At 43.3% G+C, this 27,936-nt stretch overlaps 2 protein-coding genes across 3 annotated transcripts in view; both read right to left on the bottom strand.

The window, feature by feature from the left end:
* LOC132386463 (NACHT, LRR and PYD domains-containing protein 12-like) overlaps positions 1–27,936 on the bottom strand; it is a 235,372-nt gene that overhangs the window by 101,112 nt on the left and 106,324 nt on the right. The window lies entirely within an intron of this gene.
* Positions 51–26,100, bottom strand: LOC132386466 (gastrula zinc finger protein XlCGF8.2DB-like). 2 transcript variants are annotated; one of them, XM_059958765.1, is made up of 3 exons: positions 25,954–26,100; positions 24,089–24,235; positions 51–1,342 (listed from the first exon to the last, which is right to left on the bottom strand). In XM_059958765.1, exon 3 carries the CDS (start codon positions 933–935, stop codon positions 51–53), a length of 885 nt encoding a protein of 294 aa, XP_059814748.1. In that variant the 5' UTR covers positions 936–1,342; positions 24,089–24,235; positions 25,954–26,100. The 2 variants fall into 2 exon arrangements, with proteins under 2 accessions (XP_059814748.1, XP_059814749.1); XM_059958766.1 differs by lacking the exon at positions 25,954–26,100 and adding an exon at positions 25,413–25,553.

The following is a 27,936-nucleotide window of genomic DNA, read 5'->3' as shown; positions in this document are numbered from 1 at the left end:
TTCTTAATCTCTCTTAAAATGACAGTCCATATCAACCGAAACCTAGGGATTCATAACAATGGCCACTCCCCACTATGAACTGACTTGTGTTCCAGTATTTGGGATGACTGAGTGAATCCTTTCCCACAGACCGAGCAGGTGAATGGCTTCTCCCCAGTGTGAACTTGCTGATGTCTCTGTAGGTTAGCTAACCGAGTGAATCTCTTCCCACAGTTTGAGCAAGTGAACGGCTTCTCCCCAGTGTGAACTCGCTGATGACTCTGTAGGTTGGATGAGTGAGCGAATCTCTTCCCACATTCTGAGCAGGTAAACGGCTTCTTCCCAATATGAACTCGATGATGTCTCTGTAGATTGGATGACTGAGTGAATCTCTTCCCACATTCTGAGCAGGTGAAAGGCTTCTCCCCAGTGTGAACTCGCTGATGTACCAGTAAGGTGTATGACTCAGTGAATCCCTTCCCACATTCTGAGCAGGTGAAAGGCCACTCCCCAGTGTGAACTTGCTGGTGTGTCAGTAGTTGAGATGACCGAGTGAATCCCTTCCCACACTCTGAGCAGGTGAATGGCCTCTCTCCAGTGTGAACTCGCTGATGACTAAGTAGGTTGGATGAGTGAGCGAATCTCTTCCCACATTCTGAGCAGGTGAACGGCTTCTCCCCAGTGTGAACTCGCTGATGACTCAGTAGATGGGATACCTGTCTGAATCCCTTCCCACATTCTGAGCAGGTGAACGGCTTCTCCCCAGTATGAACTCGCTGATGATTCTGTAAGGTGGATGACTCAGTGAATCTCTTCCCACAGACTGAGCAGGTGTACGGCTTCTCCCCAGTGTGAACTCGCTGATGTACCAGTAAGGTGGATGACCGAGTGAATCCCTTTCCACACTCTGAGCAGGTGAACAGCCTCTCCCCAGTGTGAACACGCTGGTGTGCCATTAGGTCAGATGACTGAGTGAATCCTTTCCCAGATATTCAGCAGATCACCAGCCTCTGCCCAGAGTGAACTGACTGGTGTGTCCACAGGTGGGAAGACTGACTGATTCCTTTCTCACACACAGAACAGGTGAATGGCCTTGCCCAGTGTGAATGTGCTGATGTACCTTCAATTGTGATAACCGAGTGAATCCATTCCCTCTATTTGAGCAGGTGAATAGACTTTCTCCTGTGTAAAATGAAGGGCGTGCCAGTTGGTAAAATGACCGAGTGAATCCCTCCCCACAATCTGAGCAGGAAGGATGATCGATTGAATCCCTTGCTCCACTTCTTAAATATCTGGACAGAAACAACCAAACTGGTGTGCCATGTTTGAACTTCCTGGAGACAAATTCCTTCTTGTTTTTAACCTGTAAAAAGATTTACAAAATCCATCAATGGGTGCAGGACAACATTTCAGATGAGATTACTTGAGTTACCAAGGTTTGATCTGGTATCACACTGTTACAGTGAGGTACAACCCAAGTTGGACAGAGAAATCATCTCCTGACTGGGCAGAGTGCTGGTATCTGGAATGACCATCAATTCCCTGATGCTCTTCCTGTTTCTATAAGAATCGGGCATTTCTGGCATCTCCAATTTGTACCTTGGCTGAGTTGGACTCTTTCCATTGGTATTATTCCCTGTTCCTGCTGAGCTGCATGGGTGCCTGGCCCCACAGTAAGAAAAACTGTCTCACGTAATTAGTCTTTCTTGATGTGCATCTGGGATTTTCTTTTATGTATTATAAACTTAAAGTGCCACAGTTTTAATGTCATATAAAAAATTCCTGTTGAGGTGAATGGTTGGTCCGCACAGCTGTTAAAAAGACAGAGTGAATTTTTGTAATATTTCACGTTCTTGTAGGAAAATTACAACACAGAAACATGCCCTTTGGGCCATCTAGTCTGTGCTGAACTATTTATACAGCCCACTCCCATACCATCCAGGTACCTACATGCACCTCTGAAATGTTGAAATCGAGCTCGCATGCACCACTTGAGCTGGCTGCTCATTCCACACCCGTATGACTGTCTGTGTGAATAAGTTTCCCCTCATGTTCCCCTTATCATTTCACTTTTCACCCTTAACCCATGGCCTCTGGTTGTAATCCCACCCCATCTCAGTGGTAAAAGCCAGCTTGCATTTACACTATCTATGCCCCTCTATCACAATCAAATCTCCCCTCAATCTCCTACAATTCAAGGAATAAAGTCCTGACCTGTTCAATCTTTCCTTATAACCCAAATACTCCAGACCTGGCAACATACTTGTGAATTTTCTCTGAACTCTTTCAAAGTCCTTACATCTTTCCTGTAGGTTGGTGACCAAAACTGCACTCAGTACTCCAAATTAGGCCTCACCAATGTCTTCTACATGTCAACATAACATCCATCTATTGTTGTCAGTACTTTTGTTCATGAAGGCCATTGGGCTAAAATCTTCCCTTCCGTCTCTATTTAACTGTGATACAACTTTCAGTGAATTAAGGACTTTCTTCTACAACAGGTCCCTTTCTTGTACAACACTCCTCCGTGCCCGACCAGTCACTGTGAAAGACCTCCATTGGTAGGTCAGACCAAAGTGCAACAACTCACACTGGTCTGCATTAAATTCCTTGTTCCATTTCTCAAACCATTTTGCCAGCTGGTCCAGATCGCACTGCAAGTTTAAATGCTTTTTTGGCATTGACTAGCTGGGCCAAAGAGCCTGTTTCTTCACTGAACTTCTCCGTGTTTCTATGGCAGAGAAGCTGGCCAAACTTGTTTGGAAGGGAAAGGGTAGGATTGACAATTAGGCAGCAGTGGCTGGAGTTTCTGCAGCAATTCAGGACCCGAGTGACTCCACAGAAGTGGAAGCATTAGAAAGACAGGAGGACACAACTGTGGCTAAAATGAGAAGCCAAAGACAACAGAAATGTCAAAGAGAGGGCAAACAAAAGAACAAAAACTATTCGGAAGCTTTGAGAAACCAAAAGAAGACAACAAAAAAATTCAGATGAGCTCAGTGCATGGAATCATGACTTCTAGTCATTAACGGGTCTCGGTAGCACCCAACAGTCTGAGGCATTTAGAGTAACAAAATATACAAGGCTTCAATTTACCTTTCAACTTTCATTTTGGCAGACACATACAAACTCTGCATCCTCAAAAATTCACATCTGAAGGCCTCCCACTTACAGGTACTCCTTTGCCAGGAGACAGCCTGTCCCAAACCACACGTCAGATCCTTTCTGATAGCATCAAAATTGACCTTTCTCCAATTTAGAATCTCAACCCGTGGTCCAGTCCTCTCTTTTTCCATATTTACTTTGAATCTCATGACATTATGATCACTAATTTCTGTCACCAGCCCTGATCATTCCCTAACAGGTTATTGCACACTTCTACATCAGGAATTCTACGTATTGATTAAGGGCACATTTGACAAACTCTACCTCATCTAGTCCTTTACAGTTTATGAGTCCCAGTCAATATATGGAAAGTTAAAATCACTTACTGAATCAACCTTTTTGTTTATTGGCATGGTCTGCAATCTCTCTACAAATTTGATCCTCTAAATCCCTCAGACTGTTGGCTGCAACCAAGTCCCAGTATTGGTTACAATATCTGAATTCCCTACCTGAGCTCATCTGGCTTTCCTACGACGCTTCTTGCATTGTGATAGAGACAGCTCAGCACATTCATCATACCAGGCTCAACCATCTAACTGCTGAATCTATCTATGATCTGAACATCTGACTGGTGTCAAGGAAACAAAACCTCCATCATTGTCACAAAAACAAAGGAGCTGATTGTGGACGACAGGAAGAATGGAGACAGGATAACCCCTATTGACATCAATGGATCTGGGGTTAAGAAGGTGAACAGCTTTAGGTTCCTCGGTATAAACATCACAAAGCACCTTACATTGTCTGTGCATACCGGCTGTGTTGTGAAAAGAGCACAGCAGTACCTCTGTCACCTCAGATAGTGGAAAAAGTTGGAGATGGGGACCAAAATTCTAAGGACTTTCTACAGGGACACAATTGAGAGCATCCTGACTGGCTGCATCTCTGCCTGGTATGGGAACTGTACTTTCCTTAATTGCAGGAAACTGCAGAGAGTGTTGCGGACAGCCCAGCACATCCGTAGTGGTGAACTTTACACTATTCAGTACATTTACACAGACAGATGTATAAAAAGGGCCCAAAGGATATCGGGGACCAATTTCACCACAACCACAAACTGTTCCTGCTGCCACCATCCAGGAAACGGTACCACAGCAAAAGGAGCAACAGGCTCTGGGTCATCATCTTCCACCAGGTCATTCAGACTGATTAATTCATGCTGATACAATTGCATTTCGATGTTATATTGACTGTCCTATGTACAAACAATCTATCATAAATTACCATAAATTGCACATTTCACATTTAGATGGAGACATAACATAAAGATTTCTACTGCTCATGTTTATGAAGTATGTATCTAATGAAGTCAATTCAACTTAATTCACCCTCTCCATTATCTGTTTGGTCATTCTGGCTCCCATTCCCGTAACAGCTTATTTTAACCACATCACCCGCTCCACCCTCACTAGCACTAGCATGCCTTACCACTTGGATATCAGTCCCCTCTTGTTCTGTTCCCCTAACTAATGAATCCCCTATCACCCCTTTGACCTTTTTCTGTCAGGTAATCCCCTTCACCACCAGTTTCTAAAGTGATCTACCTTTTGTTGTGTTTGATGGGCACAAGAGTACTCTGCAATGGCTATTTAACCTCATTCCCCTTCCTGACTCTCTCCCAGTTTTCTGTGTCCTGCACCTTGGGTGTAACTCACCATGTCATATCTATCACCACCTCCAACTCCCGGACGATCCAGAATTTATCCATTTCAGGTTCCATCTCCTTAACGTGCAGGGTGCACATCTGGTAGGTGAGGACATCAAGGACACTGGAGGTCTCACCACCTTCCCACCAATGACCCCTCTAATTTGTAATGACCAGTGTGCACTCAAATCCTGTACTGTGCACTTTTTTTACTCGGTGACATGTGCACAGTAAATATTATACAGAGAGGTAAATGTTTTCACAGCTAGCAAATCACTGTTGATAAGTACTTTGATCTCTCCTAGATTTGATTGAGTTCATCTGCACTCTCACACAACCTATGCAGCAGGCCTGTAATGAGTAATGAAGGATTTTCTCATCAAAGCTTTTGCATATTGTCCATATGTGGTTTGCTTGCTAAATTATGCTTTAAAAAGTCCGATTTGCAAATATTACTCCACTTCTTCCCACTTACAAATTCTCCAGCACCTCTTGCATTGCCACAATACACACAGGTAACACCAGTTTCTATATTGGGCATAAGATTTCCCCTGAACCCTCCTGAGGAATTGAGGGTATATAAAAAATTCATTTTGAACCTGTGTAACCTCTGGCTAAAAGAATAGTTGGGAGTGAATAGGAATTTTGAACTGAAGTGAACTCAGTCTTCAGCGTTTAGCTAAGACAGACTCATTACCAGTTCTCTGTGGCTTGCAGAGAGACACATTGAGAGCTGATCAGATTATACATTGTATCCTCGTTGTGAGTAAAGGGAGGAGGACTCACTGATAGGGACAGGAATGAACATCTGTTTGTAATTAAGTCAGGGCTTTGCAAAGGGAATAACTGAAAAGGACTGGACAGTCCATCCATCTATAATTAAAACCAAACTCTGTTATCTAAGTAATTAAGTTTTGCATCAACACACTTAGGGTGTGTGCCAGTTCAAATAACATCTTGCAATATTAATGTATGGGATGTACTATGTATAAATATATGGCTGTAACCCAAGTCATTCGACTTGTCAGAAGGTGGCAGTGCTCCCCTTTGACAACTGGGTCTCAAAACTCCTGCAGGCATTTGAATGCACAATAAACCATGGCGTCGATAAGAAGCTGGTCTCCTGAGTTTTATTCAGATTCAACTTTAACATTTGGCATCATGAACAGCATCACAAAATAGGGAGTGCCAAGCAGACGGGCTGAGTAAGCAGCTGGACCACTCTGGGGACTGCAGAGATCGAAAGGGAGCCCAATGGGTATTTGTCACTCACCGTTAGTTCCTTTGGACGTACGGTGCCTCACTCAAGGCTGATCACATACCTTGACAGGATCGGGAAAGAATTTGTTGGGAGATTTGTATAAGGTAGGCAAAATTTTACTAAGTGGCCAGGAGGCAGACATGCCAGGTAAATTCATCAATTAAGCAGGAGGTGCAGGCCGGGTAAATTTATCTCATTGTTAATTGAGCAGGAAGCTTTGTGCCCAATAAATTATATTGGTCAATTGGAGTCAATTGATACAAGTAGGCCAGCAGCAGCCCGATACAATTTGTATGAGAGTTCTTCAGACAAGGAAAAATATTTGTGAATATTGAGTGCAGTGCTGAATAAGAAATTGGAGAACAAAATGCGGCCATGGATGGGGGAGGGTGCAGGAGCCTGGGTTATTACCTCATGAGAACAAGCAGTAAATTTGATTTTTAAAAAGAACTGAGGAAAGAAGTGGAAATTGTTGAAAAGGGAATGGAAGGAAAAGGCAGATGTAAAGCGGAACTTTGCTGGCTATGCCACTGGTGGCATAGTGGCTTCAGCGTTGGACTTTGAGGCAAGAGGTCCCGAGTTCGAATCCAGCTGATTCCCTTGCACACTTTCATCTGTGCAGGGTTAGAGCTGGTGAACAAAACAACTCACCCAGCAGAAGGCAATGGCAAACTACTGCTGTAACTTGCCTTGTACATGATTTCCCAACACCACACAGTGGCGTTGAAGGAAATCCTTGGCTAACTGGAAAAAATTCCGTATGTGACATACCTTTAAAGTGGAACAGTATATTATCAGCAAGTTGGAGGAATAATGCATGTGATAAAGGGACAGAGTAGTGGTCACCAACCATATTAAGCCCAAGATCCCGTACCTTGGCCATAGTAAAATGCAAGATCAACCCAGATCAATTAGTTACACACATGCGCACCAGGGCAGAAAAGACCGGAAGTAAAGCCCCACAACCTGGAAGTAGCAATAATGTATAAACAATGGGGCACCCACCCTTTTTTTGCACCACAGAACGGTTTAATATTGACAATATTCTTGCGGACCGGCCGACGGGGGATGGGGTGGGTGGGGGTGTTAAACACGATGGGAATACAGCGATACTCGAAGCTGGTTCCTTATGTCCAGTCCATTCTGTAATTTACTTTTCATGGCTCTCGGCACTTAGCTTCTGTCCCGCGCTGCTCAAGTTTTCTCCGCTGAAAAAGCTCAACACATTTGCGATTAAGTGCAGGGTGCTTGGACTTGGGGTACCGAAGCAGTTTTGAGGGCTTCATTGCCTCATTGGACAGCCTCCTGCCGGCCCGCCGCCAGATGCCTTGGCTTGGTTTGGTTGTTCGTGGGTCGGGTGAGAGGACAATGTCAGGACCGGAGGTCCCTGTGCCGGGGCCGCGGCAGTCACAGTCCAGAGAGAGTGACCAGCCGAGCAAGGAGTGTGACAGGGCACGCGCCCACCCCCCCTTGTAGGACCTATCAGCCGACAAAAGTTTGTTTCAGTAGATCACAGCACGGTAGCTGGTCTGATACCTATGAAACGCTGAGCCCGAATTAGGTAGTCTGCGAACATTTTAGCACTGGATTCCCCACGAACATTCAGTGTGCTAAACAGGTTTAGAGGCAGCACTCCAGGCCAGTAGTGATGGCATTTCCCAGCGGCCGCCCGAGGCCAACCGGTGATCTCTGGCATGAGGGTGCCACTGCGGTTCAGCGACTGATGACCTCGCATGCACTCAAGTTCAACAGTGGGCTGACAGGGAACGAGGAAAGGTGCAGCTGACTCATGTTGTTTCCTCGCGGCCCAGTGGTTGGGGACACTGTGTAGTTACACGCATGTGGAAAGAATGGAACTAAAACCCCACAACCCGGAAACAATCTCTCAACAGTTTCTTTCTTCCTTTCTTTTTCCCGGGATCTACTGGTGAAGTCTCAAAGATAGACTAGTCGATCACAATCGACAGGTTGGCAATCACCAGTATAGAGGTAAGTACTGCAGAAGGAACACCAAAGGTTGGGAGACATTAAAAACAGAGCGTGAATGGGTGGATGGGCGCCGAAAACAACAGCAGGAGAAACACCGTACGCAAACCGAGGACAGCCTACATGGGAGAGAAAGGCAGGAACGTCAGTCTAAAGTTAGAACTGATAGGGAAACACGGGATCCCGAACCCGTGTCTGGCATATCGACCCTGTAGAGTTTTGTGGCCTGCTACAGCACTTTCTCAGGAGACCAAGCCTTTAATGATGGGAATCTGTCCCCCCAATTTAATGTCTTACTGCTTCAATGCTTACCAACTAAGTTAGCCCACATCATCAACAAATACTATGGATTGGCCAGACAATGACCAAAATCGAATGCAACGAGCTTTGACGTATCATTGGAACACGGCTTTCAAATGCCAATCAACCCCGAAGAGAACTAATATTACAGGTGAATGGAAACTGCCTCTGTCTGTCGATGGAGTAGCACTAATCCTGTGCTGCTCTTAGTTTTCTCTCCCGCTCACAGATTAAATTTTGAATTTCAAATTTTTAATTGCTGATTCTTGAAGGGGAGTGATATGTCTATGTCTATGAGAAGTGGGAAAAATCTGCATGAACCTACTGACAAAGGTAATGAAAAGGGAAAGACGCCGAAGGAAAGATCTGTTGAAATGCCATCATGGGCTGAAGATATTGTTTGGACACTGAAATCAATTCAAGATCAGAATAAGGCAATTAAAGATCAACTGGAAATGAATATAATGAAATGAACTTATTTCTGGGAAATCTTAAAGATATGGAAACTCAAGTTACTAATCATGAAGAGGAATTGAAGTCAACTAAGCAAAAACTGTCTGAAACTACAACCCGTTTGGAAAAATATCGTTAATAAGATTATTGATTTGCAAACTAAGTCTCGCAGAAACAACATATGAATCGTTGGATTGCAATATGCAGCTGAAAATGGAGACTTAATGATTTACTTTGCTAAGCTCTTTCATGATCTATTTCTGACTATTTCATCACAGCCACCTGCTATTGAAAGAGCACACAGGCTGTCCACTTCGAAATTTAAAGACTCAACCAGACCAAGATTTATTTTGGTTTGTTTTCATCACTTTAAAATTAAAGATCAAATAATGCGACAGGCAAGAAACAGAGTTTTCAGATTCAATGAGTCTGAGCTCCGTTTTTACGAAGATTATCCAAAAGAAGTAATGGAACAAAGAGCAAGATTTGCTTTGGTAATGAAACAAGCATATGATAAGAAACGATTTCCCTCTTTGAGTTACACGACAAGAATGAAAGTTTTTCCTCCTAATTCTTCCCCATGTACTTTCTTTGACCCAAAAGTCGAGCTGGATTTTGTCCAGGCTATACCTGTCACCATCACTAACGTTACTACAGAATGAACTATCTGTAAAGCTGTTTGATTATCTGTATATTACTCACACTACGAAAAGAAGATATATGAAGGCTATTTGAATATTTCATTGACAGATTAATAAAAGAAGAAAAGAAAACCTGCTCATCATTATATCCTATCTGATTTTTTTTGGAAAGAAGATTTACGGATCAAGTTTGACTGTTTAAATGGTTAATTACATATTTGACTGAGAAAAGTGGATAAAAGGATTTGTTCCCTTTATCTAATATTTGGTTTGATTTTTTGTTGTTTCTTAAATTACTAACTGGTAGTTTTTTTTTCTACCAACAGGGTTTCTTTTTATATATTTATCTGGGAGGGTTAAGTTACTATGATTTTACTAATTAATATTTTCATCAATTTAGTTCTGTTAAGTATACTATTAACTTTTTTAAATCTGTTTTATTATAGCGCCCTATAACTGAATTTAAAGTTTTCTTAGGGATTTAAAGCTAAACTTAAGATGGGGCTGGTTTTTCTCTCTAAGAGATTATATTATTTTGATTATTTTTCTGTTTAAAAAAATGATGGAATGTAAACACTCTCCTTTGTTGAGACTTTACTGTCTTTCTTGCAAGGTCATTTTATATATTTTATGTACTGGCTGGGGGGAGGCAGAGACGAGACCAACAGAGTGGCCCATGTCATTGCATCTATCTTAGCTCACTTGCTTTTTTTTCAGGCTTTTGGGAGGGCGGGTTGGTTTAGAGTTAGGAGTTTTTTCCCATTGGGTGGTTCCGGAGCATGCGTGTTTTCTATATGGCTTTATTCTTCATCACTGCCATCTTTGATAATCCCATAATGGTATGCGTTCTTCGCAAGTATAAAGTCAATTACAATAAAATTATAGTATGGCAGTTAAATGGATTAATGTAATAAGTTGGAATGTACGTGGTTGGAATCATCCTATTAAATGAAACAAAGACTTAAAATTATTAATCAATTCCAACCTGATATAATTTTTGTTCAGGAGACACATAGCAAGACAGGAGATCAAAATAGATTTTTTTGCTGGTGGAATGGAAAACAACTCCATGCTACCTCTCAGAGCAAAACTAAGGGTGTGTCTCTCTTTATTAAATCTAATATATTTACACAAGAGGAAATTGAATCAGATTCTAATGGTAGATTTTTAATAGTTAAAGGCGTGTTTGTAATAGAAAGGTTGTTTTGGTTAATTTGTATGGTCCTAATTTAGATGATCCTTCTTTTTTAAAAAGAATATTTGCTTTACTGCCAGATTTAAATGAGTATATGTTGTTAATGGGTGGGGATTTTAACTTTTGATTAAATCCTATGATTGATAAGAGCTCAACTAATCAACGACTTCCAAATCGTTTTGCATCAGTTATTAACTCTTTTTTGACTGATTTTGGGTTGATCGAATTATGGGGACATTTACACCCTGATAACAGAGAATATTCTTTTTCTTTCCATGTTTATAAAGTATATTCAAGGATTGATTATATTATAGTTAATCCCCGTCTTTTGCCTAATGTTAAAAACTGTGAATATGACGCTATTGCTATACCTGATCATACGACTTTGAGTTTGTCCTTTGAATTTGACAATGACATTTTTGGCCGTCCACCATGGCACATGTCTCAGACTTTATTGCAAAGCTCTGACGTTACCAGTTTTATCGAAAGCCACACAAAATAATTTCTTTCTTTTTGATGATATAGGAGGTATGTCTAAATTAATTATATTGGATACATTTAAAGCATTTTTATGTGGTCAGATTATTTCTTATTCAACTAAACTTAAAAAACAGGCTAAAGCAAAATTAGATAAAATTTCAAAACAAATTAAAGATTTAGATAATATCTATGTGACTTCCCCTAATATAGACATTTTAAAAAAGGGTGGAACTTCAATCATAATATAACCTATTATTAACGCATTCAATTGAGGGTTATCTACTTAAGTTAAAGAGCCAATTTTATATGTTTGGAGATAAAAATAATAAACTACTCGCATCTCAATTAAAATCAGCCGGAGCCAAGAGGCAAATTTTGAAAATTCGTAGAAAAGATGGTACCCTGGCTCGGCATTATGAAGAAATTACCAAGATTTTTCAAGACTTTTATACTGAAGTTTATAAATTTCAATGTCCAGTAGACTCTTCTGAAATGAATGTGTTTTTTTTTTTACGAACGATTGCTTTTCCTAAAATTTCTGTTCAGGATCAAAAAACTCTGGATGCCTAAATTACTGAATCCAAAATTCATAAAGCTATTTTCTCAATGCAGTCTGGTAAGGCCCTGGGACTTGCCGGTTATCCTGTAGAATTTTATAAAAAATTTGGAAAATTGCTTTCTCCAGATATGTTGATGTTTAAAGAATCTTTTGTGAAAATTGATTTACCCTCTAATTTTTATGAAGCTTCTATTTCTTTAATTCTCAAAAAGGATAAAGATCCTTCTGATTTTCCCTCATACAGACCTATTTCGTTGTTGAAAGTTGATGCTAAGATTCACTTAAAGATAATGGCCAATCGGTTGGAGAGTATTTTGAGTAAAATCATTCTTAAAGATCGAACAGGCTTTATAAAGGGTCATTATTCTTTCTCAAATGTTCGGATATTATTTAACATTATATATTCACCTTCTTCTAAAACTCCACAATGCCTTATATCTTTGGATGCTGAAAAAGCATTTGATCGAATTGAATGGAAATATTTATTTAACGCTTTAGAAAAATTTGGTTTTGGTATTAATTTTAATAATTGGATTAAAATGATATATAAAGCTCCAATTGCTTTTTCAGTTATCACGGGGGACAAGCCAAGGTTGTCCATTAAGTCCTTTGTTATTTAACTTAAGATTAGAGCCCCTTGCTATTGCTCTTTGTGAAGCCGAAAATATTCATGAGATTCTTGTGAATGAGACCATGCACACGATCTCTCTTTACACTGATGATTTATTGATATATATATATCCAAGCCTGAATAATCTACTCCTGCTTTGGTAAAATTATATGACTAATTTGGAGACGTTTCAGGATATAAAATAAATTTTAGTAGGTGAATTCCGTTAAATGAATCTGTCTCTATATATGATAATATTCCTTTTAACGTTATGGATTCTTTTAGATATTTAGGTGCTATAATTACTAAAAATATCAGGATCTTTAAAAAGCCAATTTCCCTCCTTTAGTGGACTTTTTCAGATTTGTTTTTACAAGACTGTTTAATGTCTTTTTCACAGTTAATTGACAAATATGTTATCTCTAATTCACATTTTTTCAGATATTTGCAGGCTGGGAATTTTTAACGTGATTTTTTACCAATTTACCCCTCAGCCTGCTCTTTAAATTTAGCTTATGCTATTTTTCAGTTTAGACCTTTTCAAAAACAATTAATAGCAATTGTTTATAAACAGTTAATGAATGCTCGCATGTCGCCAAATGATAGGGTTCAATGCACCTGGGAAGTACAACTTCAACATTCACTTTCAGATGATCAGTGGAGTAAAATTTATTATTTAGTCAATAATTCACCTATCTGTTAATGCCATATCTTAATTCAGTTTAAAATAGTACACAGGGCCAAATGTCCAAAGATAAATTGGCGCACATTTTTTCTAATATAAGCCCTATTTGTGACAGATGTACTGAAGAAGTAGCTACTCTAACATATGTTTTGGACATGTGTAAGTTTAAACAATTTCTGGAGGGATGTGTTTGGAAAATTATCTAAGGTTATAGATGTGGATGTTCAACCTAATTCACTTACAGCAATTTTTGGGATTATTCCAGAAGAAGCAAGCAAAATGGCTGCTTCCGCCCAACAAAATGTTTATATTTATTTCAGAATATTCCAGTTTTTGTTACTAAGAATTTTTTTGATCGGATTGATTCTATTATTCTATCTTTTATTTGGGATAATAAAAGACCAAGATTTAGTAAACGTCATTTGCAAAAGTTGAAAAAGGATGATGGTCTCACTTTGCCTAATCTATGAATGTATTATTGGGCTGTTAACCTGCGTTGTATGTCCTTTTGGTTTTATTGGGTTGATAGGAATGATCAGCCAATCTGGGTAGACCAGGAACTGAGAGCTGTGAAACAGTTTTATTTAACTTCGTTAGTAGGAGTTACTCTACCTATACAATTAGCTAAAGTTGCTAATATAAACCTATATCCTGTGGTTAAGCACTCTTTACAAATTTGGATCAAGTTCCGCAATTTTTTTATCTTAAAAAAGTTAAACTTTGTAGTATAATTTATCGTAATTACTTTTTAAACCTTCTTGGAGTGTTCCAATTTTTTTTTCTTTGGAAAAATAAAGGTATTAATTATTTTTTGGATTTATTTAAAGAAGGCAGATTGATGTCTTTTGAACAATTTGTCAATAAGTATTCTCTCTTATATTCACATTTTTTACAATATCTTCAAGTTAGACATTTTTAACAAAATATTTAAGTAATCTTCCTTACATATTGGAGGCTGATTTGTTAGATACTATTATGAATATGAACCCCTTGTTGAAAGGTTCTATTGGAAGAATTTATAATTTATTATTACAAAGGGATAAGCGTCCTTTACTTCAGATTAAACGGGACTGGGAGAAGGAACTCAATTTCTCTTTTATATGGAAGGATTGGACACGGATTCTGAAGCTGGTTAACTCTTCTTCGATCTGTACTTGGCATTCACTGATTCAATTTAAAATTGTACATCGTTACCATTTGATGAAGGAGAGACTTCCAAAAATATTTCCCAATGTTGACAAGTATTGTGATAGATGTAAAAATGAGATAGCCACACTGACACATAAGTTCTGGTCATGTTCAATATTAAATCAGTTTTGGAAGTCAGTCTTTTCGACAATTTCTAAAGCACTCAGAATCTAATAACCTAATAAATTGACTATGCTTTTTGGAATAATTCCTCAAAATATCCATTGTATTTCTGTGTCTCACCAACATGTTTGTTACATTGATAGCTAGGAGGGCCACCTTGCTGAAATGGAAGGGTATATCAGCTCCTACTTTGTCACAATGGTTCTCTCAGGTGATGCTGCGTCTTGGAGAAAATTAGAAGTTGAACCTTTGTACCTTTAATTGATTTTGAGAAGAGATGGGGCTCATCTGCTCGTTATTATCATTTCAGTTAACTCCACGATCTAAATGTAATTTTTTTTTGATATACCTTTTCTTTCTTTTTGGTGGTTTGATTTTTATTTTTGGAAGCTTATTTTATGACGCATGGCACCGGGGTTGTACCTCCAATGGGTTTCTTTTTAATTCACAAATTTTTCAATCCTTAAGATAATTTTTATGAGACATTGTAAGTGTTGTTATTTTGATGCACTTGTGCTATTTTTAAATAATAATAATAAAAAGATATGAAAAGAATATTAAAGGTGAATATGTTCAGTGGGAAGAAGGATATGAGTGGGCTACATCTAGGGATCAGAAATGGGAACAGAAACCGACCAAGAGACAGGTGGGGACAACAACCCGTTTAGAAATTGACAAGCAAGGATGCTTCCTACCATCAGTACCATCCCTCAGGAAGAGCCCAGTGTAATATTGACAGTTGCTGCTATTCCAGTTCCGTTCATGATTAAGATAGGGGCAACTACAACCACTCTCAATTGGGAAATAGTATCGGAAAAGGGATTGCAGTTATCAGACACAACATTCACTCTGTCTGGGTTTGAAGGCATGGAATGTATGTATTCACATAACCAGCCACTGGAGGTGGAATTCCACGGGAACCAGTGTGTGGTTTCATTTACAGTCAGCACCCCGCAGTCGGGGGTGTAATCCAGCAGGGTAAGACTTGCTCTGTCTGTTGGAAGTCGAGATTCTCTGCACAGGCAATAGTGTGACCCTGTGACAGGTGAACAACTGACAGCTTCCCCAATTTCCGACCCCCCTTGTTGTGGGCACCTAATCCGGACTCCACTGCATTTGAACCCCTTCTGCCAGCGGTCGACCCCTACGTGACTCTGTGCTGTGACCCTACGGGGTGCTCATCTGAGGAAAGCCAATGTTATGCACCCCTCGAGGGACAGAAGTTCCCGGTCATGGTGATTGGAGAGGTTAAAGGAAAAGTGGGCAGTGCATTACTGGCCAAATTTCCGGATTTCCTTTGGTGACAGACAGAACTGGTGGTTCCCCATACCACTGTTAGTGTTTGCCCTGGGTTCAAGCCAAAGAGCCCAGAGTTCATTGCCTACAGCCTGAGGAAACAAGCCTCCAGCACCGAGGGAGACTGGCAAGACTTGGCTGCGGTCCAACTCCGATACTGGAAGGAGTCTGAGGTGAAGGCGGAACATCTGGTGAGACACAATTTTAATATTGATCGATCCCAAGATGCTGTACCACATCTCTGAGCAAATTCAGGCCATGAAGTCGGTCGCACCAACTGTCCCCCTGTCCAGGTCACTGTGAAGGAAGGACAGACATTCCCATCCACTCTGCAATATCCCCCTCTAGCCCAAAGCAATTTTATGAGGATGGAAACTCTTTTGTGGATCCAGCAGGGAAACGATATTCTGGCTATGCGATAGTGACAGACAGTGAAATTGTTCAGCAAGCTTCTTTTGAAGGATCTGACTCTGCCCAGAAGGCTGAGCTGTTTGCTCTGACTCGTGCCTGTATCCCAGCAACAGACAACAGTGGGAACGTTTACACAGACTCCCGTTATGCATTTGGAATTGTACATGACTATGGGGCTCTCTGGGAACATGGGTATTCCTGACTTCCTCTGGCCACCCCATTAGTAATGCCACCTTTGTAAACAACTTACTCACCGCTCTACAGCTACCTCGAGTTTTGGCTATTACGAAATGTGCGGCCCACACACGCATGTCCGACTGTGTCACTAAACACAATGCTCTAGCAGATCAGACAGTGAAAAGTGCGGCACAATCCTCAGTAGTTGCAGCCTCCTCGGGTTCCCGTCAAGCAACCCTCCATGACTCAAGCAGAACGGGTTTGCCGGACATGAGGGAGGTACGTAATTTTCAGGGGGATGCCTCTGAGGAAGAGCGCAAACTGTGGTTCCAGATCGGGGTGCCAGAAAGACCCTGATCTAGCTTTATGGATTACCCCAGCGGGACAGGTATGTGTTCCAGTTTTTACCAATATTGGCTGATTATATACATGATTTAACACCCCTGGGAAAGGAGGGAATGGTAGGTAACCTGCACCCTGCACAGCGGGTACGAGTCCCTTGACAGGTGGACCTTTTTCTGTCTACAATTTGATTTTATTGAATTGCCAATGGCCCACACTTTGTGGGAAAGTAAACAAAGGGGTACGTAATGAACTAGCTATCCAGCAACAATTCCACTGTGTGCACCACCCACGGGCCGCTGGCAGAGTGGAGAGAGCCGATGGCACTCTGAAGAGTAAATTGGCCAAACTAACGGTGGAGGCTGGACTCACTTGGTTGAAGGTCCGACCATTAGCCCTATTCCACAAAGGTTACCCCATAGGGGAAAGCGGGCCTGTCACCAGTTTAAAACATTCAGGGTTGGCCCATGAGGATATCCTGGGGACCAAGACCTTGTGCACCATTGCTCCCAGAAAGCCTACCAGCAAAATTAGATATTGGAAGAGATGGGGAAATAAATATGCCAACTAACCAAAATTTTCCAAGCGTTACATTCACAGGTATGACAGGCTTACAAGGATGAGAACTACCCTGCAGAGAGGAGTGACTATCCCACCATAGAACCTGGGAATTTATCCTGATCAGGAACTGGGATAGAGGGAAAGTTGGACCTTGGTGGAGAGGACCATATGAAGTGTTACTGACCACTCCGACGGCTGTGAAACTGAAGGGGCAATACATTGAACAGACTGCAAAGATGTTACTGAAGGAACTAAGTAGAAGGACTCTCTCGGATTAAAGGAAATTGTATTGGTTGATAGCGGAGAGTGATGAACCTCTAGGTTTCTTGCCGTGGATTGTCATTTTAAGAGATAGTGCCTGAGTGACGTCAGCTTTCTCGGGGAGGGAGGGGAGAGAGAGGGGGGGGGGAGAGAGAGAGGGGGGAGGGGGAGAGGGGGGGAGAGAGGGGGGAGAGGGAGGGGGAGGGGGAGAGGGAGGGGGAGGGGGAGAGGGAGGGGGGAGAGGGAGGGGGAGAGGGAGAGGGAGAGGGAGAGGGAGAGGGAGAGGGAGAGGGAGAGGGAGAGGGAGAGGGAGAGGGAGAGGGAGAGGGAGAGGGAGAGGGAGAGGGAGAGGGAGAGGGAGAGGGAGAGGGAGAGGGAGAGGGAGAGGGAGAGGGAGAGGGAGAGGGAGAGAGAGAGAGAGAGAGAGAGAGAGAGTGAGAGAGAGAGAGAGAGAGAGAAAACGAACGTGTGCTGGAAATATTTGACCACACAGCGTGTTTACACTTCCCAGTTTGTTTCATTGAATCAAGGATTATTCATCCATTGTATACCGAATGTGGGATTGTCACTTTGTTTGATCCAGTGGAGTGGATCTGTTGGTTTGGGAGTATCCTGTGAGGACCACTTGTGCTAACCCTTGCCTGGTTGTGGTAATTCACTTGAAGAGGTACCCCTGTGACCAATCACTGTTGGTGATAATTCGTATAATCCAAATGGGCATTTGTTGGATTATTTCGAGGCTACCACTTCTGTTAACCCTTAGCTGGATTCGGGTGTGTTATGTGTGTAAAGGGGGTTTCTTCTTTTTTCTTTGTTACTGTTGGGAAAGGGTTTCTTTTTGTTAACTAGCAGGAATGCTAATTTACTGATAACGAGAATGGTATTCCTTTGTAAACCAAATGGGGATTAATGTTCTTTCTTCTGAGTCTGTAAGCTTTTGTTGACGGGCTTTTGGGCAGATCGGCGCGAGGGGGTTCGAGAGAGAGGACGCAATGCTCTAAGCTGGGCGAGGATCGGACCCCAAAGGGGGGTCCAAGGCCGGGAGATTCTCCAAGGAGGGTGGGGGATGAAGCTAGATGTGCTTGGTTGACCACTCGGAGGGTCCTGAGCTGTTTGGAGAGTCGAGGAGTTCGGAGGGTCCTGAGCTGTTTGGAGAGTCGAGGAGTTCGGAGGGGATAGAATGGTGGCCAGAAGACTTCAGAAATTGAGCTCCAACGGTTGTGCACGAAGTGGTTTGGACTTTGATAAGTTTGGCGCCTTTTCTTTAATTTTCTCTTCATATATACTGTATCGTTATTAATCACTTAGTTATAGTAACCTTTATAAATTGTACTCATTTAATCGCATATGGTGTACTGTCTGTTTGTGGGCGAGGCGGGGACATCACACAGCATCCACACCAGCTGATTACCCAGTTTGGCAGGGCCGAAGTCTGCTCCCCCTAGACAAGAACGAGCTGAGCGAGCCTGAGGCGACCCAGGGTGTTACATTGTGGGGGCTCGTCCGGGATTGATTTCTGTGGAGGCTGTGTGATCACCCTATTTAAATTGTGTCTGTGGCAAAGAGCTGGTGTGCCTTTGTGGGTGTGCGATTGCTGGTTATCGCTGCGTGTGTGTTGTGTGGGGTGGCTGCTGTTGGTAGCAATTGTCGTTGTTCGAGTTCCGACTAGTGCTGACGAAATGGTGGTGGGACCATGGGTTGTCCGTATTGTTTGGAGATTGAGGAGTGACAGGTTGGGATGTTTCTGCAGTGGTGTGCTCCGCCCGGTTATTGGAATAATGTCCAGCCCTAAAGGGGCGGAGGCGTGGGTGGAGCGGACCTCTCAGTTGTTGGGTGAGTGGCAGTGCTTGGCTGAGGAAAAGCGACAGGGACGGGTTGAAAGTTTGAGTAGGCAGGCTGGTGACTTTGTTAGAACTGTCAGGCGCAATTACCTCGAAGTGACCACTGCCAGTTCTGGGAAAGTGTGGGAAAATGCGTGTGGTTCGACTGGAAGTCAAATGCCGCAGCTGGGGGGCTTATTATATCTGTGGCAGGAGATTGGTGGGAAGTTTTTAGGGTATCCCTTTTTGCCTAGGGGGGCAGAGAAATTGCTTGCGGTGCCAAGGGGATCTGTCAAGGGGATCAGTTGTTCCGTTGATTCGAGAGGTGTCGGGAAACTGAGAGGAGGCCCAGTGGGGGAACGGCTTGGGGTCTCTGGGGGGCACGTTCCCAGCAATGTACCAAGGAACTCCCGAAAGGAACAGACCCTATTCCTGAAGGCTTAGAGGGGCCATGCGCACAGGTGTTGTTACGGATGGATGGAAGTCAAGTTAAAGCCATCCTCGGCACCGGGGCACTGGTTAAGTTGCTGTACAGTTTGTTTCATAACCGTTATTGGAAACATTTACCCTTGACAACATTGAGGACACTGGAGATTCGGGGTACCAGTGCCGGTGATTATCCAGACGACAGTTGTTGGTCAGTGAAAATGGAGTTCTTAGAGGCAAATGTGGAGGAGACTGAGGTTCATGAATCATTAATGCTGATGTGTCCGGACCCTGTTGAGACGGGCAGTGTTTCTGTTCTAGAGAGAACCAATATCCTGCTGGTGTGCTTGGGGGCCTGCCTGGAGGAGGTGGGTGAGCGTTGTTTGGAGGCATTGTCGATGCACCCAGAGTTTCGAGCTGCTTGTGTGGACGTGTGTAGCAGCATTGGGCTGATTCCCAATTCAAACAAGAGCCAGTGGTGGTATGGCCTGGGGGGACGTAGCTGATGGTGAGACCCTCTTAGTGGACGCTGCGAAATACCACGAGGGAGCGGAGTTGACTGCTGAAGACACCTCGGAGAGAGAGAGGTTGCGGCGACTGGCCCCTGAAGCCGTGGAAGACGTAGCGTGTGTGTGGATTATATTGCGTTGAAGAGGCGCACTGTCAGTGACCAGAATATGGCCCTGAGGGCTGGAGAGGCGATGGCCTGTCTGAGTGGTGCGAAATGGTTTAAGGTGCTGGATCTGAGGAGTGGATGTTGCCAGATCCTGATGAGTGGGGCCAACAAGGAGAAGACGGCCGTTATAAATTCCCTAGGAGTCTTCGGGTCCAAAAAGATGCCACAGGGCATATCTGGAGCCCTTGCAACCTTCCTGCGGGGCAGGTGGAAGACCATAGGGGACGTGGAGGCGTTTGGAGTTTTGGTGTGTGTGGATGATCTCTTGGTGTTTGGATTTGCCTCAGGAGAATATGAAGTGAGGTCGTTGCAGGAGCAGCTGAGAACTACCGAGTTAAAGTGTTTTCGGGACACGTGCGAAGGTCGCAGCTCGTGAGTTACTGTCTCTAGGGAATCAAGTTTGAAATGAAGATGGAGAGACTGGAGAAAGTGATCTGGAACCTTTCGGAAGACTTACAAGTTGGAGAGAATGAAGAAAGTTGTCTGGCTGAGGGTAATAGCAAACTGAGAACCCGGAGAGGGGAGTTTGCGGAGGTGAAGAAATTACAGACGAATCTCAGAAGAGAGAAGCGGAAGCTTGAAGGGAACCTGAAGATGACTGTCGACAGTTCAAATGAAGTGCAAAATCTGAAAGTTGATCTGGAAGAAGTCATGAGGAAGAAAAAGCTGGAGAGAAGTGCAGTGAATACTGAACAGGAGGCTGAAGAGACTGCGGGAGCAGTGCAGGCCACGTGTTTCCGTTTGGAGAAGATCAAACAGCAGCTACCGATCAGAGGAATGAGGAAGAATACAGATTCGATGGATGATGTGCTGGATGTGTGGTACATGCTGCCTTTTGCTGACTTTCCCTCGATTGAGGAAGAGACCTTTGGCCCTTCTCCCATTGAGTCAGGTGTAGCGGGGAGGATTAGCTGTGTGCAGTGTGGGGCATAAGTGAGAGGTTGAGAGAGGAGTTAGTAGTGGGCCCAAGGTATTCCCAGTTGTGTCCGAGCCTGAAGGGTTTAGGTGAGGGGGTACGGAGGCCTCAGAAGGGTTATGGAACTCCCAGATAGTTGGCCTAAGTAGCGCCTGAGGAACAGGGCGTGAGGGTTACTGTGTGGGGAGGAGATGTCACTGTTTGTGCTTGGGTTATGGTGTGTTGGCAGGAAAGGTGGCGAGTTATTTAGTAGTCATGAGGACATGACTTTTATTTGGTGGAGGGAGAGTGTAAAGGGGGTTTCTTCGTTTTTCTTTGTTACTGTTGGGAAAGGGTTTCTTTTTGTTAACTAGCAGGAATGCTAATTTACTGATAACGAGAATGGTATTCCTTTGTAAACCAAATGGGGATTAATGTTCTTTCTTCTGAGTCTGTAAGCTTTTGTTGACGGGCGTTTGGGCAGATCGGCGCGAGGGGGTCGAGAGAGAGGTCGCAATGCTCTAAGCTGGGTGAGGATCGGACCTCAAAGGGGGGTCCGAGGCCGGGAGATTCTCCAAGGAGGGTGGGGGATGAAGCTAGATGTGCTTGGTTGACCACTCGGATGGTCCTGAGCTGTTTGGAGAGTCGAGGAGTTCGGAGGGGATCGAATGGTGGCCAGAAGACTTCAGAAATTGAGCTCCAACAGCTGTGCACGAAGTGGTTTGGACTTTGATAAGTTTGGCGCCTTTTCTTCAATTTTCTCTTCATATATACTGTATCGTTATTAATCACTTAGTTATAGTAACCTTTATAAATTGTACTCATTTAATCGCATATGGTGTACTGTCTGTTTGTGGGCGAGGCGGGGACATCACACAGCATCCACACCAGCTGATTACCTAGTTTGGCGGGGCCGAAGGCTGCTCCCCCTAGACAAGAACGAGCTGAGCGAGCCTGAGGCGACCCAGGGTGTTACATGTGGTAAACACTTGTGAGAAGGGATATTCTGTGGAAATCACTGTCGGTAATAATTTGTGTGTTGGATCTGGATTGGGAGTACCTTGCAGAATCTACCTGTGCGTTAACCCTTGCTTGGATGGTCATACCCTTTGAAGACTTATCCCTGTGATAAGCTAATTTTGGTGATATTTCGTATGTGGATTTAGAACAACAATGGATAAGACCTACAGCGACATTATCCTGTTTTACCACTGTGAAATTTGTGGAATTCAATGTAGTTGCCTTCTCTCGACATTCACCTTGGATTAAAAATATCTCTCTCGTCATTTATTCCATGGCTTAACTGAACTTTTATGCTTCACCATCTCAAGACTTTGAGCTTGGTATTCCCTGAGCTCAGTGGTTTGGGAGATATATTTACACATATGTGTACTCATAACACCTTTAACTTTAGATTATTTTGCTTAAGTTGTTATACAAGTAGATACTAATAAAGACAGCGCTTTTAACATCAAAACTAGACTCCAGGTGTTGTCTATAGCTGCTGGTTCATTTAAACCATTACGGGTGCGTAACAGTGGTGTTTGTGTTTATGTCTTTGAGAGGACTCACCCCAGCATCCAGTTAAGATTTTTTTGTCTCTGTCACACTTATGCCAAATGGGTAGAACTAGGGGCCCCGACATTCACAGTGTATTGACAGATGTATCTCAGGCCCCCACCAAACAGAACTTCCTACACTGGGAAACATGCTTCCTGGCCATAACTGCAGGTGCCCAGCAGTGGAAAGGAATAACTGAGACCGAGCGATCTTTGATGATAGTTTTTCTTTCCTATGGAGTAGCCGGGAATTCATGAGAGATAATAAATTTGGCTACAGCACTTGAGGAGCTGGCCACAACACTGCAGGGGCCCTGACAGAAACACAGGCCCAAGTAACAGAAATACCCACTGAAAAGATTGCAATCTGGCAAACAGTCGTACAGAATCTTACGGCTTTAGATTTTATCCCAGCTGAGAAGGGGGAACCTGTGCTATTATTGACACAGAATGCTGCACCTTTATCCCTGATGTGTCTAATGACACTACATCTCTCTCCGAGCACACTGCCTAGGAGATTGACAGCATCAAGAAAGTAGGGCAGGATTTACACGGGTTCACGGAAGGGTCGAAATGGTGATCTTCAAAGGCCTGTTTGTAATATGTGGGGCATGATATTGCATTATGTCCTAATAGTTGTACATATCATTGTTATAGTTACTGTTGAATGCAGTTTTTCTCACTGAGAAGTCAAAGCTGTACTTGGTTGCTTTCTCTGTAAAAAATTACTGTTTTGTTGCTCATGTAATGATCAAAAAGGAGGGATGATGAAGTATGGTTTAACACTTCATTAAAAAGTAGCAGCCTGTTTTTCTGAAAGAAACTGCTGATGATCAATAGATGTACTAAGCCATGCTGAGCCATATTTCTTCTTCAGGGTAGCTAGCTACGGTTTCAGGATGCTTATCTCCTTGTGTGTTCATGTGCAGAGATAGGACAGCGTCAGTCTGTTCTGCGTGTGTAAGCCATTATGACTATTTTGTAATTTGTCTTTAGGGGCTCCAGCCTGTCATGTAGTAAATAACTTTGGTTCCAGCCTGTCTTGTGTGCGGAGTATCTGGATGGATATATCTGTGGTGAAGGGGAATTGTTAGTCAGTTAGTGGATTGGGTGGGAATTCCTGTTGGAGTGGCTAACTGAGTAAGCCCCGGGTACTTAGAATAAAGAGTTTGTACTAATACAGTCTCTGAGTGACTCTCTCCGGATTTGACTTCCACAGAATGGGATTGGTTTCAAACGGCTGGGCTGCTGGAAGAACAGTACCAGACCTGCAATGATTGCAACTGGGTCTGACAGAGGCATAATTGGTTCTTCAGTCTCACTCCAGCTGTTTCCTACCTTCTCTTGTACAGGTATGTAATGTCTAAAGGACCAGTGTTTGAATGAATGAGACTCACACAACTTTCTCCTGACCGAATCACTGGAATCTCAGAGTCAGATGGGTCCTCTCCAGTTGATGCTCTCAATCCTCGGGCTGGTTCACATGTTGCTGTTCCCTTGTCTTCAGTCGTGGGTTTTCTTCCAATAAATCTCTCACTGCAGGTCTAACGTTAACATGAAAGATAATGAAGCACATTAACAATAAAAAGCAGAACCAAACATTTCTGCTTAATGTTACTAAGAACAAAACTCACTGAAATTTAAACGTTGAAGGCAGATATACTGATCTCAGTGAAGAATCTTTTATTGTCCCTCACATGATACAAAAGAATATGGGATAAAAAGGAGCCATCATTCAGTCATGGTAAGACATAAGGTACAGAATTAGGTGATTTGATCCATCTGGTCTGTCCCACCATTTAACCATGGCTGATTTTTATTCCAACACCATATTCCTGCCTTCCTCCTGTAACCCTGAAGCCACTTAGCAATCATGAATATATTAATCTCTGTCATAAATATACCCAAATCGCAGCCTCAACCAACCTCTGTGGAAACAAATTCCACACTTCGGACACCTAATGGCAAAAAAAAATTCGCAACTGAATTTTAACGAGAAGCATCTTTATTTTGAGACTGTGCTGTCAGATCACAGACTCTCCGTCTAATGGAAACATCCTCTCCATGTCCACTGTATCCAGGCTGTTCAGCATTCGGTAGGTTTACTTAACCAAAGCTCGCCTCCACAAACCCCACCGTCCCTCTGAACTCCATCCAGCACAGGTCCAGAACCATCAAATGCTCCTCATACATAAATCCGATCATTCCTGAGATTATTCATGTGAACCTCATTAGCAACAACTGTACTGAACACATTTCCAGCAATAACAGACAAACTGGTTCCAGGATAATTGACAGGGAAAAGTTGTGCTTTCTTTACTGTTCTACTATCACAGATCGAGTCATTTCCATTTCCAGGTTAAATGTAATAAAAAGAAAGTGGAATTACCAGAAACACTCAGCAGGTAAGGAACAGCTGCGGGGAGGGGAACAAACTTTACAATTCAGGTTAATGACGTTTCGTCAGAATGACTTCAAACATTTAGTTTTTAGTGCAACTTGAGATTCTGCCTGATTTCCACCGAGTGACAAACTGGTGACAGTGAGGGGTCCCCTCACACAGTTTGAACACCAGACTCACGGGTCTATTTCTACTGTTGTAAACACGGAAAAGCCGGTCCAGAGACGTCAGAACACACCGCAGCTACTGAATTAATTATACAAAAATGACAAAGATTGAAGAAACAACAAGCACTTTGTTATATATACTTTGATCCTCACCAAATTTTTATCAACACACTATAGAGAATTTCCCATCCGGACACTTCACGCTTTGCATGGTAACTGCGAGGATCTGCACAGTCCTTTGGATCCAGATCAGTCCTCGGTAAAGCAGGCAGTGAAATCAAAGATTCCCACAACCTGGGACGTTCACCTTTCTCACCCAGCACAGTCCGGGAGAACACACAACAGCCAGAAAGCTCCAGGACAAACGCGAGGAGCCTCTGGAAGCGGGGCGAGTTCGGGAAGTTAATGGGACTCGGTGGGCAAAATCACACCACGTGACCTTGCATCACAAAGCGGAGGGCGGGGCGAATCTGCGGCACACAGTCTCACGTGACCTGTCGGCGGGACTTCCATTTAAATTCTGCAGAAACAGACAGCCTGGGCTCCTGGTTTGGATCGTTCAATGCAGATTAAGTGGAGTTGACACATTTCTGACGAGCCCAGATAGTTGGGAAACAAATGAATTCCTGGCCCTCAGTTCGGGGCTCACGGCCAACATCGGATCTCCCCGCTCGGGATCGGTCTCAATACTCACCGATGGGAAAGTGATATCTTCGGCCCGCAGACAGTGATCCCGACGGAAGAGACGAAAGTCTTTCCCGATAACACAGCCGACCTACTTCAGCTCTGAGCGGAGAAGATAACACCGTCCAGCCGGAGACTGTGAACATGCGCGAAGAGATTGTTACATCATCGGGAGGCGGGGCCTCTGAAACAGACGCGCGGCATCTGCGGTTAAATGGGAGGGGCAAACGGGATTACGTGTCGGGATTGGTGACACCCCCCGCCCCCCCCCCCACCCCCAGGCAGAGACTCCAACTACTCATTAGTCTGTGGAAAGAAGCAAACTTGCCGCTCACATCTCCTCTCACCTTAAATTTATTAGACATTTCAACCCCCAGGAAAAATATATCGTCTGTCCACTCTATCTATTCCTCTCGTAATCTTATAAACGTCAATCCAGTCTCACCCCAGCCTGCGCCGCTCTGGAGAAAACAACACGTTTGTCCAGCCTCTCGTTATAGCTCATGCCCTCTAATCCAGGCAGTGTCCTGGTAAACCTCTTCTGCGCCCTCTCCAAAGCCCCGACATCCTTCCGAGAATGGGGGAGACCAGAACTGTATGAAACACTCCAGATGTGGTCTAACTGGTTTTATAAAACTGTGTTAGGAGATGCAACGTTTTAGAAACGAACCAGCAGCAATACAGTTCACAGCGGAGTCTGGTTTTTATGTTAAAACCATTCTCTTTATTAGTGTATAGTAACTTAATGAAATAAAGGAAAGTTGACAGTGTTAAGTGTATATATGTGTAAATGTAATTCCCAGACTATCGAGCCTGAGGGGACAAAGCTTAGATTCCTGAGATGGTAAAGTAAGAATGTTCAGTAATACACGGAATGATGGGACAGAGATATTTGTGATCCAGGGTGAAACGTAGAGAAAAGGCCATTACTTCAAAATAATCGCCGTCGAAGTTCTTATCCGTTGAATCCGTCCACATACGAGTTATCAGCGAAAGTGACCTGTCACAGGAATACCGTTTTCCAGGGGTTGCCACACAACATGCCCAGGCAAGGGTTAACACAAGATATTCCATAACCCACTCCTATTGATTATACGAAGTGACAGTCACAGACGTTCGTTGTGGTTCCGTGTACCGATGATCAACCCACTCTTGTGGGCAGAGGAGAGTTCCAATCCTCAGCTGCGACTAACTGAAGCGATCAGCTTTTCCAGTCTCTCTCTCTCTCTCTTTAGACTGGCCGACTGCCTGTCTGCAGATCGCTCTCTCTCTCTCTCTTTTATGGTTCAGTCCACAGTCAGCGCTGTCAGCCTGTGACTGACGTCATAGTCCCGCCTCCTTGGGGTCTGAGATCCCTCTGATCATCGACACTGTTCAGGGTTTTGCATTTAACAGTGTAGTGTCTCATACATTCGACCTACCGAGCTGCCAAGATGATCATCACTAATCAAATCTCACTGAGATTTCTCAGGTCCTGTTGAATTTATTGACAAGTGCACCAATACGGGAAGGTACAGGTACAGAGAAACATTGACTTATGGCAGCATCACAGGCAAATACATTCAGATAACACACGGAACATAAGTTATACGATTCTCTGTCAGTAACAATCTGTAAATATGTTTTAAGTCATTAGCGATGTATAAAATACATTGTGTCATGACAAATATTAAAATGTGCATTTTGTCTCAATAACAGACATGGAAATGTTGAATTTGGTCCCTGTCTCCATTCCTCCTGTAATCCACAACCAGCTCCTGTGTTTTTGTCACAATGAGGGAGAGATTGTTTTCTTGACACCACTGTGTCGGGTGATGACTTCTTCTCTGTCGGCTGCCTCATTATTATTTGAGATTAGGCCAGTCAGTGTAGTGTCGTCAGCAAATTTAGTTAGCAGATTGGAGCTGTGGGTGGCGACACAACTCATGGTTGCACAGAGTAAAGGAGGGAGGAAGAAGACAACCCTGTGGGGTATGTGTGCTGAGGGTCAGAG

The sequence above is a fragment of the Hypanus sabinus genome, unplaced genomic scaffold (genome assembly GCF_030144855.1).
Source record: "Hypanus sabinus isolate sHypSab1 unplaced genomic scaffold, sHypSab1.hap1 scaffold_117, whole genome shotgun sequence".
In the NCBI taxonomy this organism is placed as follows: domain Eukaryota; kingdom Metazoa; phylum Chordata; class Chondrichthyes; order Myliobatiformes; family Dasyatidae; genus Hypanus; species Hypanus sabinus.
Note: the sequence above shows the minus strand (reverse complement) of the source record. Positions and strands in the feature narration are given on the sequence as shown.